Here is a 15,812-nt window from a genome sequence, read left to right as displayed (position 1 = left end):
CCTTAAAATATCCTGACCCTGACCCTGATTCATAAAGATGTGGAAAAGCATTTTGAAATGATGGGAGAAGGTATAAAGTGTAGGAGCCTGGGCTCTAAAGTCAGGCTGCTCGTATTCGGTGTAGCTTGACTCCTTTAAGATTCAGTTTTATCATCTTAAAATGGGCATGAAAGTAACACTGACCCAACAGGATGTTTGGAAGAAAATTCATTACGCTCTTTGCTAGAAGAGAGACCGTATTCTGGCACTGTGCCAGAATTACAGTAAATTGTGCAATAAATAGTAGTTCTAAATATTATGTCTAATAAGTACTTTCTCTTCAATGATTCAGCAGATTCCTGGTTCCAGTGTTTTTTTAGTAGTCTGAAAAATGTTGGTGGAGTTTAGGCTTCTTATCATCATCATCATCATCATCATCATCATCATCATCATCATCATCATGGGCTTTAAGTTCCCTAGAGGACAGGGATCAAGAAAGGAAGGGGTGAACGCTGCATGTATTGCTGGCGGTATGACCGACTGTCTTGCCTTCTTCTGTTGCAGAGATCCGCGCTCAGCTCACAGAGCAGATGAAATGCCTGGACCAGCAGTGTGAGCTCCGGGTGCAGCTGTTGCAGGACCTCCAGGACTTCTTCCGAAAGAAGGCCGAGATTGAGATGGACTACTCCCGCAACTTGGAAAAGCTGGCAGAGCGCTTCCTGGCCAAGACGCGCAGCACCAAGGACCAGCAATTCAAGTAGGGACTCCGTGGCTGTCACTTTTAGAGACCTTGGGGATGGGGTCTGAGAGGGAGGGAGGCAGGGTGTGCCACCTAGATCCAGTTGGATTCATGAAGCAGGTAACCCTGGTGACTTCAAATTGGCTGAAGGTTGAGAGCCCTCAAGGATTTCTCCTTTTCCAGACCAGCCTTTCATGCAGTACGACACATCGGAGCCATCACAGTAGATAATGAACCATGCTAATAACAGCAGACACTGCATAGTTCTTCCTATATGGCAAGCATGGTTCTAAAGGCTTTACATATATGTTAACTTAATCACCACAACAGCTCCATATGGTGGTTATTCTTATATCCCCAATTTGCAGATGAGGAAAGTAAGTCATAAAAAGGTTAAGGAACTTGCCCATTGTACACACACACCCCCTACTAGTAAACAAAGCTGGAATTCAAACCCAGGCCATCTGGTTCTAGAGTCTATATTCTTTTTGTTGTTGGTGGTCAAAACCAGTTTTCTGCCTTCCCCCCACCCCTCCCCACCACCTCAGCCCTCCCCACTTCCTTCCCCTAGAGTCTATATTCTTAACCATTTCACCAAACTAGAAGAAACGAATGATGTTGTAGCTATACTTCTATATTGCTGCCCAGATAGTTGCTAAAGTCTTTTTCTTCTGCATTTATAGTATTTTACACAACTGGCCCCTTCAACCTGTTCTCACTGCCATCGCCCTAGTTTAGATCATCATCTTTGCTTGAGCAATTGTAATACTTACTGTATCATCTATAGCAGAGGTTCTCTACTCCAACTGCACATTAGAATTCCCTGGAGAATGTTTTAAAATGCTGAAATCTGGGCCCCACTCCAGACCAATTAAATCAGAGTCTCTGGGAGTAGGGCCTGAGTAACAATGTGGTGTAAAAGCTTCCCAGATGATTCTAATGGTTGGCCAGCATTGGGGACCACAGTCTACAGCTTCTCCCCATTCCAGCCTGGCTGATCCACTATTATCAGATTTAGGCTTCCTGGAACACACTTCAGGCAGTATCTCTCTGCAGTGGCTCCCCACTGTCTGTGTATCTATGTTCTTGATACTCAAGGTATGACCTCCCATCATCATCATCACCTAGGGTGTTGGAAATACAGAGTCTCAGGTCCCACCCCTAGATCTACTGTGACGAAATCCCCACAAAGGTGGATATTCCTTGGCTTGGTCCTCAAGCCCCTCTACATCTGGCCCAAGCAGCTTTCCGACCTTATTTCCTGTTTCCAGTTCACTGTTCCTTAGCCAAACAGAATGTTGACTTCCATGGGTCTTTGCTCATCCTGTTATTTGAGCTTATGTGTCCATTCTTCACATCTCTGCATGTCTAAACCATACCTATGTTTTAAGGCCCATCTCAGAAGCAACCTGTTCTAAGACACTTTCTAATTCTCCCAGAAGAAAGAATGTTTTCCCTCTTCTGAATTTGTACAGCATTTTACTTGTTCTTTTATTAGGACATTCAGCACTGTCTGCCTTATAGTATCCCCTCTCAGTGCATTGGATAAACTTTCCTAATTCATCTTTCAGTCTCCCACAGTGCCTAGCATAACATGAAGTATATAGCAGATGGTCCCTAAATATTGGATGTGTGAATGAATGAATTTAAGAATTAATGCCAAGTATATCTTTCCTTATTTTCTATTTTTGTTTATCGCCCTAATTATTGAGGAAACAAGCATCCTTTACAAGCCAGCTCTGAGCAATGGCGTGGAGGCTAACATGGAGGGGAATATGTGACATGCTCAGTTTAGCCAGAATGAGAATTTCTGCAAGATGTTTTATCCTGAGTCCCTTATCTTTTCCAAGTCCTGTTCTCTTTATGATAAGCAATTCTGAGGGAATTAAATGCTATCTTAGTATGTGACAAAGTAATTCAAAGTTGGATTTATTCTGTTAATAAGCTCCTCCTAAGTTTAAAACATCACTTTAGTTTTACTACTATGCTCAGCTTAAGGACATATTTACTGCAAATTAAGGTACAGATGGGCCACTCTTTAAATTATCTGAATTGCTCTGATTAAGATCACATACAGGGAACAGGGTGTTTTCTCCAAGGCTGGAAGAATTGATTTTTCTGATAGAACTGGTACCTGGCCTCATTTTCCCCCAAACAACCAGTGAGTATTTATAGAGAGCCGGCTACGTGCTTCATATTGTACAGGTTTTGGAAGATATAAGAGTAGTTTATTGTGTGTATCCAGAGAAGGCCAAATATTGTTGTGGAGAAAAGATGTTGAATACAGGGAGCAATTAAAGGGTAAGGCAGTAATGATCTCATTGGGATCATTGTTTTGTGCAGAATACAGATGTGAGAAGAGGTCAGAGATGAATCATCAGAGGTAGATAAAGGATCTAGAATAGTCGGGAGAATTTTCTAGAAGCAAGTGAGATTTTTAGGTTAGGCTTTAAAGATCTGTGTGGTAGAGAACTATTACAAGTGAGAGGAAGTAGGGGTAAAGGTACAGGGACTAGTGAGGAATCCAGCTTCATAAAAAGGAAGATTCTTAAACATTCATTCAACAGATGTCCATTACACATTCCTTGAACTCCTTTACGCCAGACATTGTGCCTTGGGGTACAGCAGTGAATAAGCTTGTTGTCCTCCACGTTGCACTTCACAGAAGAATGAGGAAGCAGCTGTTAAACAAATCACACGATTAGATGAGTTGAGGTAAGTGTTACGGAACTAAAGTACAAGGCACTACAAGAGCTTGTAAGAGGGAAACTTCTCCACTCCTTTTTCTGTCACTTTATGGCTAGTTTACTTTAATAGCTTCCTGTGTGATCTTATCCCGAGTAACAATCTACTTATTCAACAAACCCCTTATAAATTCCTGCTGGATACTGTGCTCTGTGCTGATTCCTGTGGAGGCTAAGATAAGCTTAGAATCCTGGCTTCCAGAGAGGAGACACATGTGGACAACACAATGCGCAAAGGCCTTTCATAGAAGTGGGAGCAAAATATTGGGAGAACACAGGTATTTTTCAACAACAGTGGAAGATAAAGGTAGACAAGTAGACCCCAAATAATGGCTCTTGGACAGAGAAGCAGAGGAGTTCATATTTGATCCGGCAGTGTAGTAGTGAGCCCTCTGGGTTCTTGCACGGGGACAGAAACGTGAGAAAAAATGTGGTAGAAGAATGAATTTTTTTTATGCCAAAGAAGACCGAGATGGAGGTTTGGGGGCAGGGAATTCATGCCCATTGTGGTAGCAGCAAAGAACAGAGGGGAAGGAATACATTCAAAATGTATTTGAAAAACTGAACGGGACTGGGTAAATGATTGGGTAAAGGACTGTAATGGTCAGGGTGACCCACTGTCTCTAACCTGGCAACCTAGAAGAGTTATGGAATCTACGATAAAAGTGGGGATGTTGAGGAAAGACCTCTTTGTGAATGGCGAGCCAACTTTGGACATGCTTATTTTGGGGCAGTGGGAGGCCTTCAGGCATTCAGATGGAAGGTTGCACTTCTTGAGATAAGAGGGTATGGCTGGGAATAGGTAGCATAAGCTTCAGTATAGAACTGATTGTGGAAGATACTGGGTTGGCCAAAAGGTTTGTGAAGGGTTTTCTGTACTATCGTGGCTCTAGCAGTGCGTAGGTGTCTTTAATTTCAAATTGCTTCATTGGAAACAACTTTTTTAGATTGTGTTGTGACAGCTACCGTATCAGCGTGCATTAAAAAAAACTTAGTGAAAAATAAAAGAGATCTTCCAGTTAAGATGGCGGTGTAGGCAGACATGGCTCTCCTCTTCGCACAACCACATCAAAATTACAACTAAACTATGGAACAACCATCAGTGAGAACCGTCAGAAATTGAGTTGAATGGAAGTTCGACGCCTATGATATTAAAGAAACCACATCCATCCAGACTGGTAGGAGAGGTGCAGACGTGGAATGGGCTGGTCCCACACCCACGGTTAGTAGATAAAAATTCAGGAGGGCTATCTCCGGAGCGAGGAGTCCAAGCCCTACACCTGCCCCCGCCCCCCCCCCCCAGCCCATTGTTCCAGTACCAGGAAGGTAAGTCCCCACAACCTCTGGCTGCAAAACCAGTGGGGATCGAGTCAGTGGAAAGAACTTCTGGAGCCCCAAGCAATTCCTCTTAAAGAACCCACACTTGGACTCATGTACTCAGACTCACTCCCTCTGCATCCGGGTAGCAGCTTGAAAAGCACCAGTGTCATACTGGGAGAAACTGAAGTGTTTGGCATCGAGGCGAGCAGAGGCCATTGTCCCTTTTCTAAACCCTCCCTCCACAGAGCTGGAAAGCTGGTGCCATATCTGAGATTCCATCAACCTGGCTAATACAGTTGACCTGCCTTGGGAACCTCCAGACACTCTACCTCACTAACTTATGGATCCATCCAAGCTTCTTTTCCACATGGATGTCTGGTTTTGGCTCATGCTTCCTAACTTTCTAAATCCTATCAAACAGCAGCTAGCCTAGATTCACAGCTTGGTGCCGCCTGGGAATCACCAAGCTCAGCACAAGTAGCAGTCATCTCAGATTGCTTTATAGCTTAGACCGGGTGACCTCATGCAAAACACAGGGGTGGGCTGACATTGGCCTGCACCACCCAGGGAACCCTAGGGCCAGGGCACCCAGTGGACAGCCACAGACCACATCAGAGCACCACCATCCTGCCCCTGCATAGCTGATCCTCCACGGAGGGTGAAGGTTGGTGATAAGTGGTCAAAGCCAGCCCTTGTAGCTGACTGGTCTGGGTAAATCCCTCCCATTGATCTGCCAGCAGCAACCAAGGTTCAACTACAAGGGGAGAGTGTACTCAGCCCACATGAAGGGCACACCTCAAGTACCCAACTTAGGTGATAGGAGAGGCTATGCACTGGACCCTACAGGACACCCACTACATTAGGCCATGTTACAAAGACACGGAGTCAAAGCAGCTCTACCATACATAGAAACAAACACAGGGAGGCTGGCAAAATGAAGAGACAAAGAAACATGGCCCAAATGATAGATCGTAAGTCCAGAAGAAGAGCTAAACGAATGCAGATAAGCAATCGATCAGATGCAGAGTTCAAACACTGGCTATAAGGATGCTCAAGGAACTTAGTGAGGGCCTCAAAGCATTAAAAAGATCCAGTCAGAAATGAAGGATACACTAATTGAAATAGAGAACCATTTACAGGGAAACAACAGTAGAGTAGATAAAGCTGAGAATCAAATCAATGATTTGGAATATAAGGAAGCAAAAACAACCAATCAGAACAAGAAGAAAAAGGAATAAAAAGAAATGAAGATAGTATAAGCAGCCTTGAAATGTCTAACATTCACCTCATAGGACTGCCAGAAGGAAAAGAGAAAGAGCAAGATACTAGAAATCTATTTGAAAAAACAATGAAAGAACAAACTTCCCTAATTTGGTAAAGGAAACAGACATGTGAGTTCAGGAAGCACAAAGAGTCCCAAACAAGATGGATGCAAAGAGGCCCACTCCAAGACACATCATAATTAAAATGTCAAAGGTTAAAGATAAAGGAAGAAGCTTAAAAGCAGCAAGAGAAAAGCAGTTACCTACAAGAGAAAAGAGTTCCCATAGGACTGTCAGCAGGTGTCTCAAAAGAAACTTTGCAGGCCAGAAGGGACTGGCAAGAAACATTCAGAGTCATGGAAAGCAGAGACCTACAGCCAAGTTTGCTCTATCCAGCAAAGCCATCATTTAGAATCAAAGGGCAGGTAAAGAGCTTCCTGGATAAGAAAAAACTAAAGGAGTTCATCGTCACCAAACCATTACTATATGAAATGTTAAAGGGACTTATTTGAGAAAAAGAAGATCGAAACTATGAATAATAAAATGGCAAAAAATACAAATCTATCAACAGTTGAATCTAAAAAACAAATTAAACAAGAAGAACAGAGACAGATTCATGGATACAGAGAGTGTTTTGATGGTTGCCAGATGGGAGGGGGGTTTGGAAGAATGGGGGAGAAGGTGAGTGGATTAAGTACAAATAGGTAGTTACAAAATAGCCATGGGGATATAAGTACAGTATAGGAACTGGAGTAGCCAAAGAACTTTTACACCTGACCCATGGACGTGAACAATGGTGGTGGTGGTGGGGATTGCTTGAGGGAGTGCAGGGTGCTGGGTAGAGGAGGGCAAGGTGGAAAAGTCAGGACAACTGTAATAGCATAGATGAAAAATTTATCAGAATTGGTGAATTTTTGTGCAGCCATTTTAATATTGAAGGTGGAAAAAATATGCAGTGTTTTTGGCGTGTTATGCTTTATTATTTCAAGAAAGGTAAAAACGCAACAGAAATGCAAAGAAAAGATTTGTGCTGTGTATGGAGAAGGTGCTGTGACTGACTGAACATGTCAAAAGTGGTTTGCAAAGTTTCTTGGTACTATTGACATTTCAGCCAAATAATTCTTTGCTGTGGGGGTGTCTCATGCATTTGGAGGTGTTTAGCAGCACCCCTGGCACGTACCCACTAGAAACCAATAATGGGAGATAGCCAATATACTCAAAATATTCAAATCAATAAGGTTATTGGTGAAAATTTAAAAAGGATCTTTTATTTTATGGAATAAACCATACAGACTTTTGGGCCAACCCAATATGAAAGTATATAAACTCAGGGGCGAGAAAGAGAAGAATAACAAGCTAAAACCAGGACCCAAGACTTGGGCACACCCAGTGTGAGGGAGGAGTAAAAGTTTCTGCCAGAAGTTAAGTTACCAGAAGGGGAGGGGGAGAAAAAGAGGAAGGGAAAGTAGGAAGGAAATAGGGAGAGATTTTTTTTTTAAGCATTAAAAGGATAGAGGGTAAGGTAGGGTAGTATTGTCTTATGGAAGTAGAAGATCTGCAGAAGTTAACTCCAGCAATTTCTTACAGATGCTCTCCCATGTAGAAGGCGTTGTGTGAGATGCAGAGATTAAAGTGAGCCCCAAACCTAGGAGCTTTCAACCCATTAGAGTGTAACATGAAATTGCTGGGTTTTCTAGGTCAAAAATGGCCTTACAGTGGCAATTTCATATGGTCAGAAGTCACCCAGGGCCTCAGCCTTTTAGAAGAGGAGGTAAGATATACACACAAGTGCATTGAGCCCAGGCAAGATGGCAGGAAACACAGTCAGAGTCCAGGCAATATCCCACTTTCATAGATAATTCATTCCTAGAAATGTACAGAGAGGTCAGATGGTTGAATGTCAAACCAGAGTTTTACATGGAGTAGGTAGGTTCTCTTGCTACAAGTATATTTGCGAAATTCTGAATCATACCTCACTGGATGTACCTTCAGCGTTTTGTACCTGGTCTTTCTTTTCGTCACGTTACACCCATGTCTTACTTAAGTCCGGTGAGCATCCGAAGAGCTGCTGATGATTTCCATGTACCCTTGTCTTATTAATACAGTGATGAGACTACTTCTCAACACAACACCAGAGACAGCACTTCATTTTTCCAGTTTCCACATCCCTGTGTTGCGAAAGGGAAGCAGGCGTTCGGACGTTTGCACACACAAGCGCTACTGCAGTGACAGCCCCGCCGCTGACACTGAAATGGCACTTGGTGGGCAGCACCGCCAGGCCAAGCTTGAGTCACTTGTTAGCAACTGAAAAGTCAACCTATTTAGTCCAGGAACGGCTTTGAGACGTGCCTGTGTGTCTTTTGTTTAGGGTGTAGTTTGTGCTTCTGTAATAGACCCCCAATGATAGTGGCTTACACAAGATAGAGGTTGGTTTTCTCTTGTGTAATAGTCTGGGCGTTAGCCATGCAGGGCTGTGTCAGGCTTCTTATTCCGTCGTGAGGGTGTTGCCCGTGTCTGTATGACCCACTATGGCTTACTGCCACCGTGTCCCCATTGCAGCCAGTGGGACAGGCAGAAGGGCAAGGGGCAGGCACATACTTACTCTTTAAAGGTGCAATTTGGAAGTGGCACCTACATCTCTTCAGCTCACACTTGACTGGCCAGAGCTTAGTTATGTAGCTATACTGAGCTATAAGCAGGGTTGGGAAATGTAGTTATTATTGTGGGTGAGCTGAAAGTAGAGTTTCTATTAATATAGAAAAAGGGGAAACGGTCTGTTAGGAGCCTCTGACACATTGTGATGTGTGAGAGGGCAGATGTATGACACACCATAGCCACCCGTCCATACAAAATGCCACAAGTGCCCAGGGAAGAGAGGTTTGTTTAGGCTGGGTTCTGGGCGGCATTATGTGGAGGCGAAGTTCAGTGAATAGGAAATGAAAAAAGTGAAAGTGTCAATACTAGATATTGGTCCTATAAGCTTAATTCAGTTGAGACAATGCAAAGTTGTAGAAGGGGGATAAAAAGATGGGGGAGGGCCCCAGCTGAGTGGCTCAGTTGGTTAGAGTGTCATCTCGTACATCCCCAGTCAGGACACATACCTAGGTTGCGAGTTTGGGGTACATACAGGAGGCGACTGATTGATGCTTCTCCCTCCTTCTCCCTCCCTCTCTCCCTCCTTCCCTCCTTTCTTTCCTCTCTCCCTTCCTTTTCTCTAAAAGCAATAAACATATCTTTGGGTGAGGATTTAAATTTAAAAAGATGGGGGAGAAAGAATTTCAACACAGAGAACAGTGTTGGTGACAGTTGGGAAAGACAAGGCTGGTGGGTAACTTGTGGGTTTTGCTGAAAAAAAGAAATAATAAATCTAATAGTGAAATAAGGTTTGAAAAGTTGAGAGGGATCAGATTACCATGGTCCATGAATGCCAGGTAACGGAGTTTGGGCTTTATTCTGTGAGCGTAGGGAAGCCATTGGTAGTTTTTGAGCAAGGAACATAATTATGGCTGTGCTCTGGAGTGGTAACTATGGCAACGGTGCATAAGATCAATTGGAGAAGAGTCACTGGAAGGAGGAGACCTGTTAGAAAGGTCTGACAGTTGGCCTAAGGTTAACGTGGGCCTCAACTGAAATCATGCCCTTGGACAAAGGAAAATGGGCCAAGTGTAAGGGCAAAGAGCAAGGGAAGTCAAAGAAGCTGGGACAGAAAAAGGGTTGTGGGTTTCCAGGGTCTCTGGAGTGGCGGTTGTACTTTCTTTTCATTCACCAGTGAAGTGTAGCCTGGGTTTTGCTGACTCTCGGGCAGGTCCCTAGAATAGTTCATTCTCTGCCCAGAGCACCTCAGTGGGCACTTGTCGCCTCCCCCAGAGCTGTAGCAGCTGTTGGTTCAGCAATGCCATGAATTTGTCTCCCTGTGCTGCCAGGAGAGCAGCTGCCAGCAGCAGCTCTGGACAGACGCGGCTCAGGAACATGGAAACTATTCAACTTGGGATGGGGTAGGGTGGCCAGGGCTGAAGCTGGTCCATGTGGGTTTATCCCATCCTTTTCCAGGCCATTTTTTCACCCTGGCTAGATTTCAACTTCTCATACTAGTTCAGGTTGGGTATTCTGCTGCAGGTTTGTTTGGTTGGCTTTTTTAAAATAATTTTTTATTTTTCACTTACACTTGGCATACAATATTATATTAGTCTCAGGCGCACACCTCAGTGATTAGACATTATGCAACTTACTAAGTGATCATCCTGATACATCTTGTACCCCTCTGACACTGTACGTAGTGCTGTACTTTATACCTCCATGATGTTCTGTAACTGCCAATTTGTATCTTCACCTTCCACCCATTCCGCCAACCCCCCAAGTGACTATGTGGGACAAATATTGCTGAACTGCTCTTTTCATTCTCTCATGGACAGCTTCTTACCCTGGCGGCCGTTACCCTGCCACTCTTTGGCTTTGCATCCTGTTCCGCTTTGCTCCTGCTCACCTTTCGTGTTCTTCCACACTGTGCTCAGTGCAAACACCCTCATTAAAGCCCACACAGCTCTGATTCCTCTGTACAGTCTGACCCTGTGGTCCCGTCATGCTCCTTGTCTTCCCCCTCCCCCAGAGATTATTTGATTCTACCTTATTCTGCTTTGTTTAAGATGGGTAATATGGCTCCCTCCATCCCTTTGAATTGTGGGAGGACCCTGTTAATGTCTGAAATTCTATCTGCCTGGTTTGATTAAGAGTAGAGATAATACTATGTAAGGGTAGGAAGTCTTCCTAGGGAAGATGTTCTTCATTTTCTTTGGCTCCTTGAAGAGTATAAATGTGTTCCTATTTGTTGCCGAGCCTTTGATTGTCTCTTTTAAGTGGAATCTGTGTTAATGTTGCCCAGCAGGACTCTAATTGATAATGCGCTGGCTGTTTTTTTACATAGTCTTGCTGTAAATTACCTTTCAGTCAGAGCTCAGTTGGTTTTGATCTCCTACTTTTAATAGCTCAGTGCTTTCTTTTATTTTGAGGTTGTTTTTTTTCCTGTTGAGTTTTGAGAGGAGTACGCCTACACTGCTATCCTGCTGTGCTTCTTACAGAGACCTTATGCTACTTTATAACCCTCTGCCAGCATCTTTGCTTTCTTACAGCTTTTCCTTCTCAGCAACAAATATTTGATGAATATTTTAAAGGTATTGTTCTAGACTCTTAGAGGAGAGAGATCCAAAGAAGTAGACATGGTAGTTCTTTCCCATATTTATTTATAATCTAGTCAGCGATAAATTATACTTGAATGCAGTAACACAGATCTTCAGTATAAGGCATATATGGTAAGTACCAGGCGTGTGCTACAGAAGGGTGTGGTCGGAAACTTAAAGGGAGGACATGGGGTTTGAACCAGACTTTGAAGAAAGTGAATAGGATTTTGAAGGCTGGAGAGAGGGGGGATGTTGTAGGCTGGAGGGGCATAGCAAGAGGAAAGTACAGGACACTTTGGGGGAACAGTGAGCAGTCCGGTGTGGCTGGGGCAAACACGTGCAGATGGAGGAACTGGACGGAGGTAGACAGGATCGTACTGTGAAGTGTCTTGAGTGTTGTCTCCGAGATTTGGCTCTGTGCAGTAGACACTGGAAACCGCTGAAGGTCTAAACAGCTAATATCCAGGTCGAGGTAAGAACTCTGCTTAAGGAAGATTAACCTTGACCTTAGGGTCGTGATTTGCTAAATGACAAGAAACTTGAGACAGTGAAACCAGTTGCCACAGCAGATAGTAAGGATCTAAATTAGGGTGGGATGGTAGGAATGAAAAGAATAGACATCGATCCTTCGGTTCGTTCAGCAACTATGTGCTGTGCTCTTGGCTGCGCCAGACTCGGGCCACACCAGACAGATACTGCCCCCTGCACTCCTGGAGCTTACAGTCTGGAGACAGATGGAGAACACCTGGTGCAGGAAGACTCTGTAGGACTTGCTGACTGACAGGATTCAGGTTTCAAATGCACTTGGAAGCAGGAAAGGAAGAGGCTTGTGAAGTTTCTTTTGGACTTGAGCGACTGGTAGACTAATGGTGCCATTCATAAAATACTGAAGGTAGGAGAATGAGTTGTTTTTGCAAGCTGAGACTATGAGAAATTTGGTGTTTGAGTGTTAAGTTCAAGATATTGGAAGGATATTGAAGGGGAAATTCTCATTAATTGACAAAAAATGAATGGCTGTATGCAGGGCTAAAGGTCTGGGCTGTATTTGGGGTAAAGCCTGGGCTGATGGTGGAGATTTGGGCGTGCTCGTAGAGAGGTGATGGTTGAGGCTTTGGAAATGGTTGATTTCCAACAGTAAGGTTTAGTGGGGAAAGGAGGAACCATCCCTGGTATTGTCTGTGGTACTCAGAGTGACAAGGGATTTAGAAGATACTTTTATTTGTGCATTCAATCAGTATACATTTTGGGGACCTTTCTGGAGATAGGAACAAGACAATATCCTATTCTCACTGACATGAAATTAGCAGTCTATTAAGGAGATACATATGGAAAATAAACCTGCTTGTTTGGCTGGTTATAAGTTGTGTAACTATGGAAGATATTTGAGGGAGCAGGACCGAGGTATCTCAAGAATCTGGTAGATATTTCACCTGCAACACTCCTTTCAGTGGGAGGTTAGGTACACACTTAATTAGAGAGAAATGCTTGTAGAGCCCATGTTCTTGGCCGTGGGCCCAGTATTTGAACGTGCACAATCTCTGCAGTTGTCACCTACTGCCAGTGGATTTTTCCTTTGCAGCTGAGTTTCGAGTTGTTCACCAGTCTCACAGAATAGCATTGGGCTGAAAGGCAGAGTCAAGTGGCTGTGGAGACTGTTGCAGCTGTGATTGCAAATCAGAAAAGGGTGGAGGACCAGGAAGTTCCCCTTTGAGTTTGGGGTGACTTTGAGAAGGGAAGTAGGAGGAAACATGAAGCTGCCAGGAGGGAGAACCCCTTACTTCCTGGGAACAGTGCGTCACTCATTCATTTTGGACATATTTGGGAGATATTTGTTCCCCTGGGGAAGGTTTTGCCCAGATGTAGCATCTGGTGTTGGGCAAGGGTTGGCTTCCTTTAGCCATGGCTGAAACTGCAATTATTTAGAAACTGACAAGAGGTCCCTTGGTGACTTTTTCACTTGCCCAGCCCATATAGAACCTTTCATTTTTAAGGTGGTGGTTGGATTCTTTTTGGAAGAGTTGGGAGGTCTCTTCACACATGGTTAAAGCATGATGGAAGAGACACAGAAAGGCATTTTAAGGGATCAGCAAGATGTAATGGTGGTCCGTCTTTGGAACAGAGAAAGAATTCTTTTGAAAGCTCTTTGGGAGGCTTTTTGACTTAGTAGTAAAAGCTGAGAGCTTTAATCCAGACAAATTTGGATCTGAATCCTATCTTTTCCACTTACAGCTGTGTGGCCTTGAGGGGCCTCATCCAGCTTCACTTTTCACGTCTATGGCGCATGGAGAGTAGTGCTTACCCTGAAGAGTTGTTCTAGGGATTAGGTAAATGTAAAACACTAGCCTGGTGTCCGGAACTTACTAGACACTCAGAAAAAATAGTAGCAGATGTAATTATCACCACGAATGAAGGAGAATAGTGTGAGCATTCAGATTCCAGGTTCTGGAACCGGACTTCCTGAGTTTGTAATCTTGGGTTTTCCACTTAACTAGCAGTGTGATTTTTAGATGAAGTTTCTTAGTTGCCTCGTTTCCTCATCTCTGTACTGAGGATAGTATTAGTAGCCACTTCATGGACTTGTTACGCTGATTAAGTGCATTAATATACCTGAAGCCCCTGGGACAGTGCTTGTCACATGGTAAGTGTAAACAGCACCGACTACTAGTCTTGTCCTCAGGAGCTGGGACTGAACATAGCTATACTAGGTGAAACCTTGTTAGATGGGACTTGTCATTTGTTCCCTGTGCAGCGTTAAGCATTCTTAAGCCTGGCCCTTAGGTAGTACAGCAGTCTCCCTTTTCTTCAGCAACCCCTGGGGGCTCGCTTGAATGGCAGACAATTTCTCCATCCAGAGTTTTATGATGTGACTGCAGTAGATGGGAAATATGCAGTTATATGACTCTATATAATTGTATGTCCAGTGCCTATAAGAACTCCGCAGCTGTATGTGTTATCCTATAAGGTGTCATGTTCACAAGGTGTCATGAACTACCTGGAACCGGGTAGTTAGCCCTGGCATCCAGGCTTATAATCATCAAGAGGAGGAAATTTGTCTTACGCTCACCTTCTGATTTCCTTATCCTCACGGAGTCACCACTAATTGCCAAATCCTTGGGTTGCCGTAAGGGCATAGTGTTGAGGTCCCATTTGCAATCTGGGTGAAGAAAGCATGCCAGTCCTGTTCAGCTTCCTGCAGTGGCCCCCATCAAGACCAGCAGGCTGGTGTAGTACAAACCTCAGTCATAAGCATAACGCAATGTGGTTTACTGGGTTGTTTGTCTCATGAGGCCAAAAAGAAGCTCCCACGATTCTGCCTAAATGGCTTCCTGTCATCCTTTTAGGGTAGGAAATGATGGAGGACCGGTCAGGAGCAAACCATGCTTTTCTGAGCAGGTGGAACGATGTTGGAGACTGCTGAGGGCTTCCTCTGTCTCCTGGGCCCTGCCTTTGGAATGTCAGCAGGACACACCTCAGGATTTCAGCTTGCTGGAGCCCAGACCCTGGTGGTCCTGTCCCTTAACATCAGAGCTGGGGCTCAGGGGACTTCTAGCATTCATGTTCTTAGCTTTTGTAAGCTCCATAATAATTGCGTAGTAGAGACAGGAAGCAGTGTGCAGCTGGATCTTTAATTCTCAGGAATTCATAGCCAGGTAAATAAATTGACTTGGATCCAGTTCTCTTTTAAAGGCAAAAGCCATGCCATCTTTATTGGGAGCTGTGTTAAGTGGGAGGGTTTACAGGATAAGGAGAAAAGACATTCTCTTTCACGAGGACTTTCATAATTGAAATGGGGAAAATCAGACAGGCTGAGAGAGAATAATAAGAACACATGTGCGCATGGGCACATGGATCTAAAAATAGGACCCCATTTAAAGCAGGTTCCGCTAGTCACCAGGAAGGGGGGGCCGGGGAGGTGGAGTACTCTGGAGGGACTCGTACTTGGCTTGGCCAGGGAAAGGTAAAAGATAGCACAGTTATATTCTCAATTAGTTTTGGTCCCAAGTTAATTGAAGTAAAGACTTTAATATCTAATTCTGGTGCTACACTGAAGTTTCACGCTGTGAAGAGAAACAATCAAATGGGAAGAGCTCAGTGTTAATGAAGGATTTAGGGAGAATTAGGAGAAAGTAGGGCCTGGATTTTTTCCAGAGTTGAAAAAGGATCATCCTTTCTGCTACCTCCTGTCCATACACACCGCCACCTATCAATTGGGTCATTGCCTCTGGGATTTTAAATTCAGGGAGGATCAATGAGCACAGCTCTGATTCTTTATTTTATTTTATTTTATTTTATTATTTTTAAGTATACTTTATTGATGATGCTATTACAGTTTTCCCATTTTTTTTCTCCCCTTTGTCCCCCTGTTGCCCTGCACCCCGCAACCCTCCAGCATTCCTCTCCCCTTAGTTCATCCATGGGTTGTACATATAAGTTCTTTGACTTCTCTGTTTCCTGTACCATTCTTAATCTCTCCCCGTCTATTTTATGCCTCCCAATTATGCTGCTTCTTCCCTGTACCTTTCCCTCCCATTCTTCCCCTCTCCACTGAAAACTCCTGTCTCAGGTTCAGCTGGTTAAAGAGCCAGTATTAGAA

General features: G+C 44.0%; 1 protein-coding gene across 9 annotated transcripts in view; it reads left to right on the top strand.

The window, feature by feature from the left end:
• SRGAP2 (SLIT-ROBO Rho GTPase activating protein 2) overlaps nt 1-15,812 on the top strand; it is a 242,667-nt gene that overhangs the window by 87,580 nt on the left and 139,275 nt on the right. For all 9 annotated transcript variants that reach the window (XM_045182803.3, XM_024575296.3, XM_045182769.2 and 6 more), the window contains exon 3: nt 544-736. In XM_045182803.3, coding sequence (XP_045038738.2) covers nt 544-736 — 193 coding nt within the window. The remainder of the gene's footprint in view (nt 1-543; nt 737-15,812) is intronic.

The sequence above is a fragment of the Desmodus rotundus genome, chromosome 12 (assembly GCF_022682495.2).
Source record: "Desmodus rotundus isolate HL8 chromosome 12, HLdesRot8A.1, whole genome shotgun sequence".
In the NCBI taxonomy this organism is placed as follows: Eukaryota; Metazoa; Chordata; class Mammalia; order Chiroptera; family Phyllostomidae; genus Desmodus; species Desmodus rotundus.
This window is presented reverse-complemented; position numbering and strand designations above follow the sequence as displayed.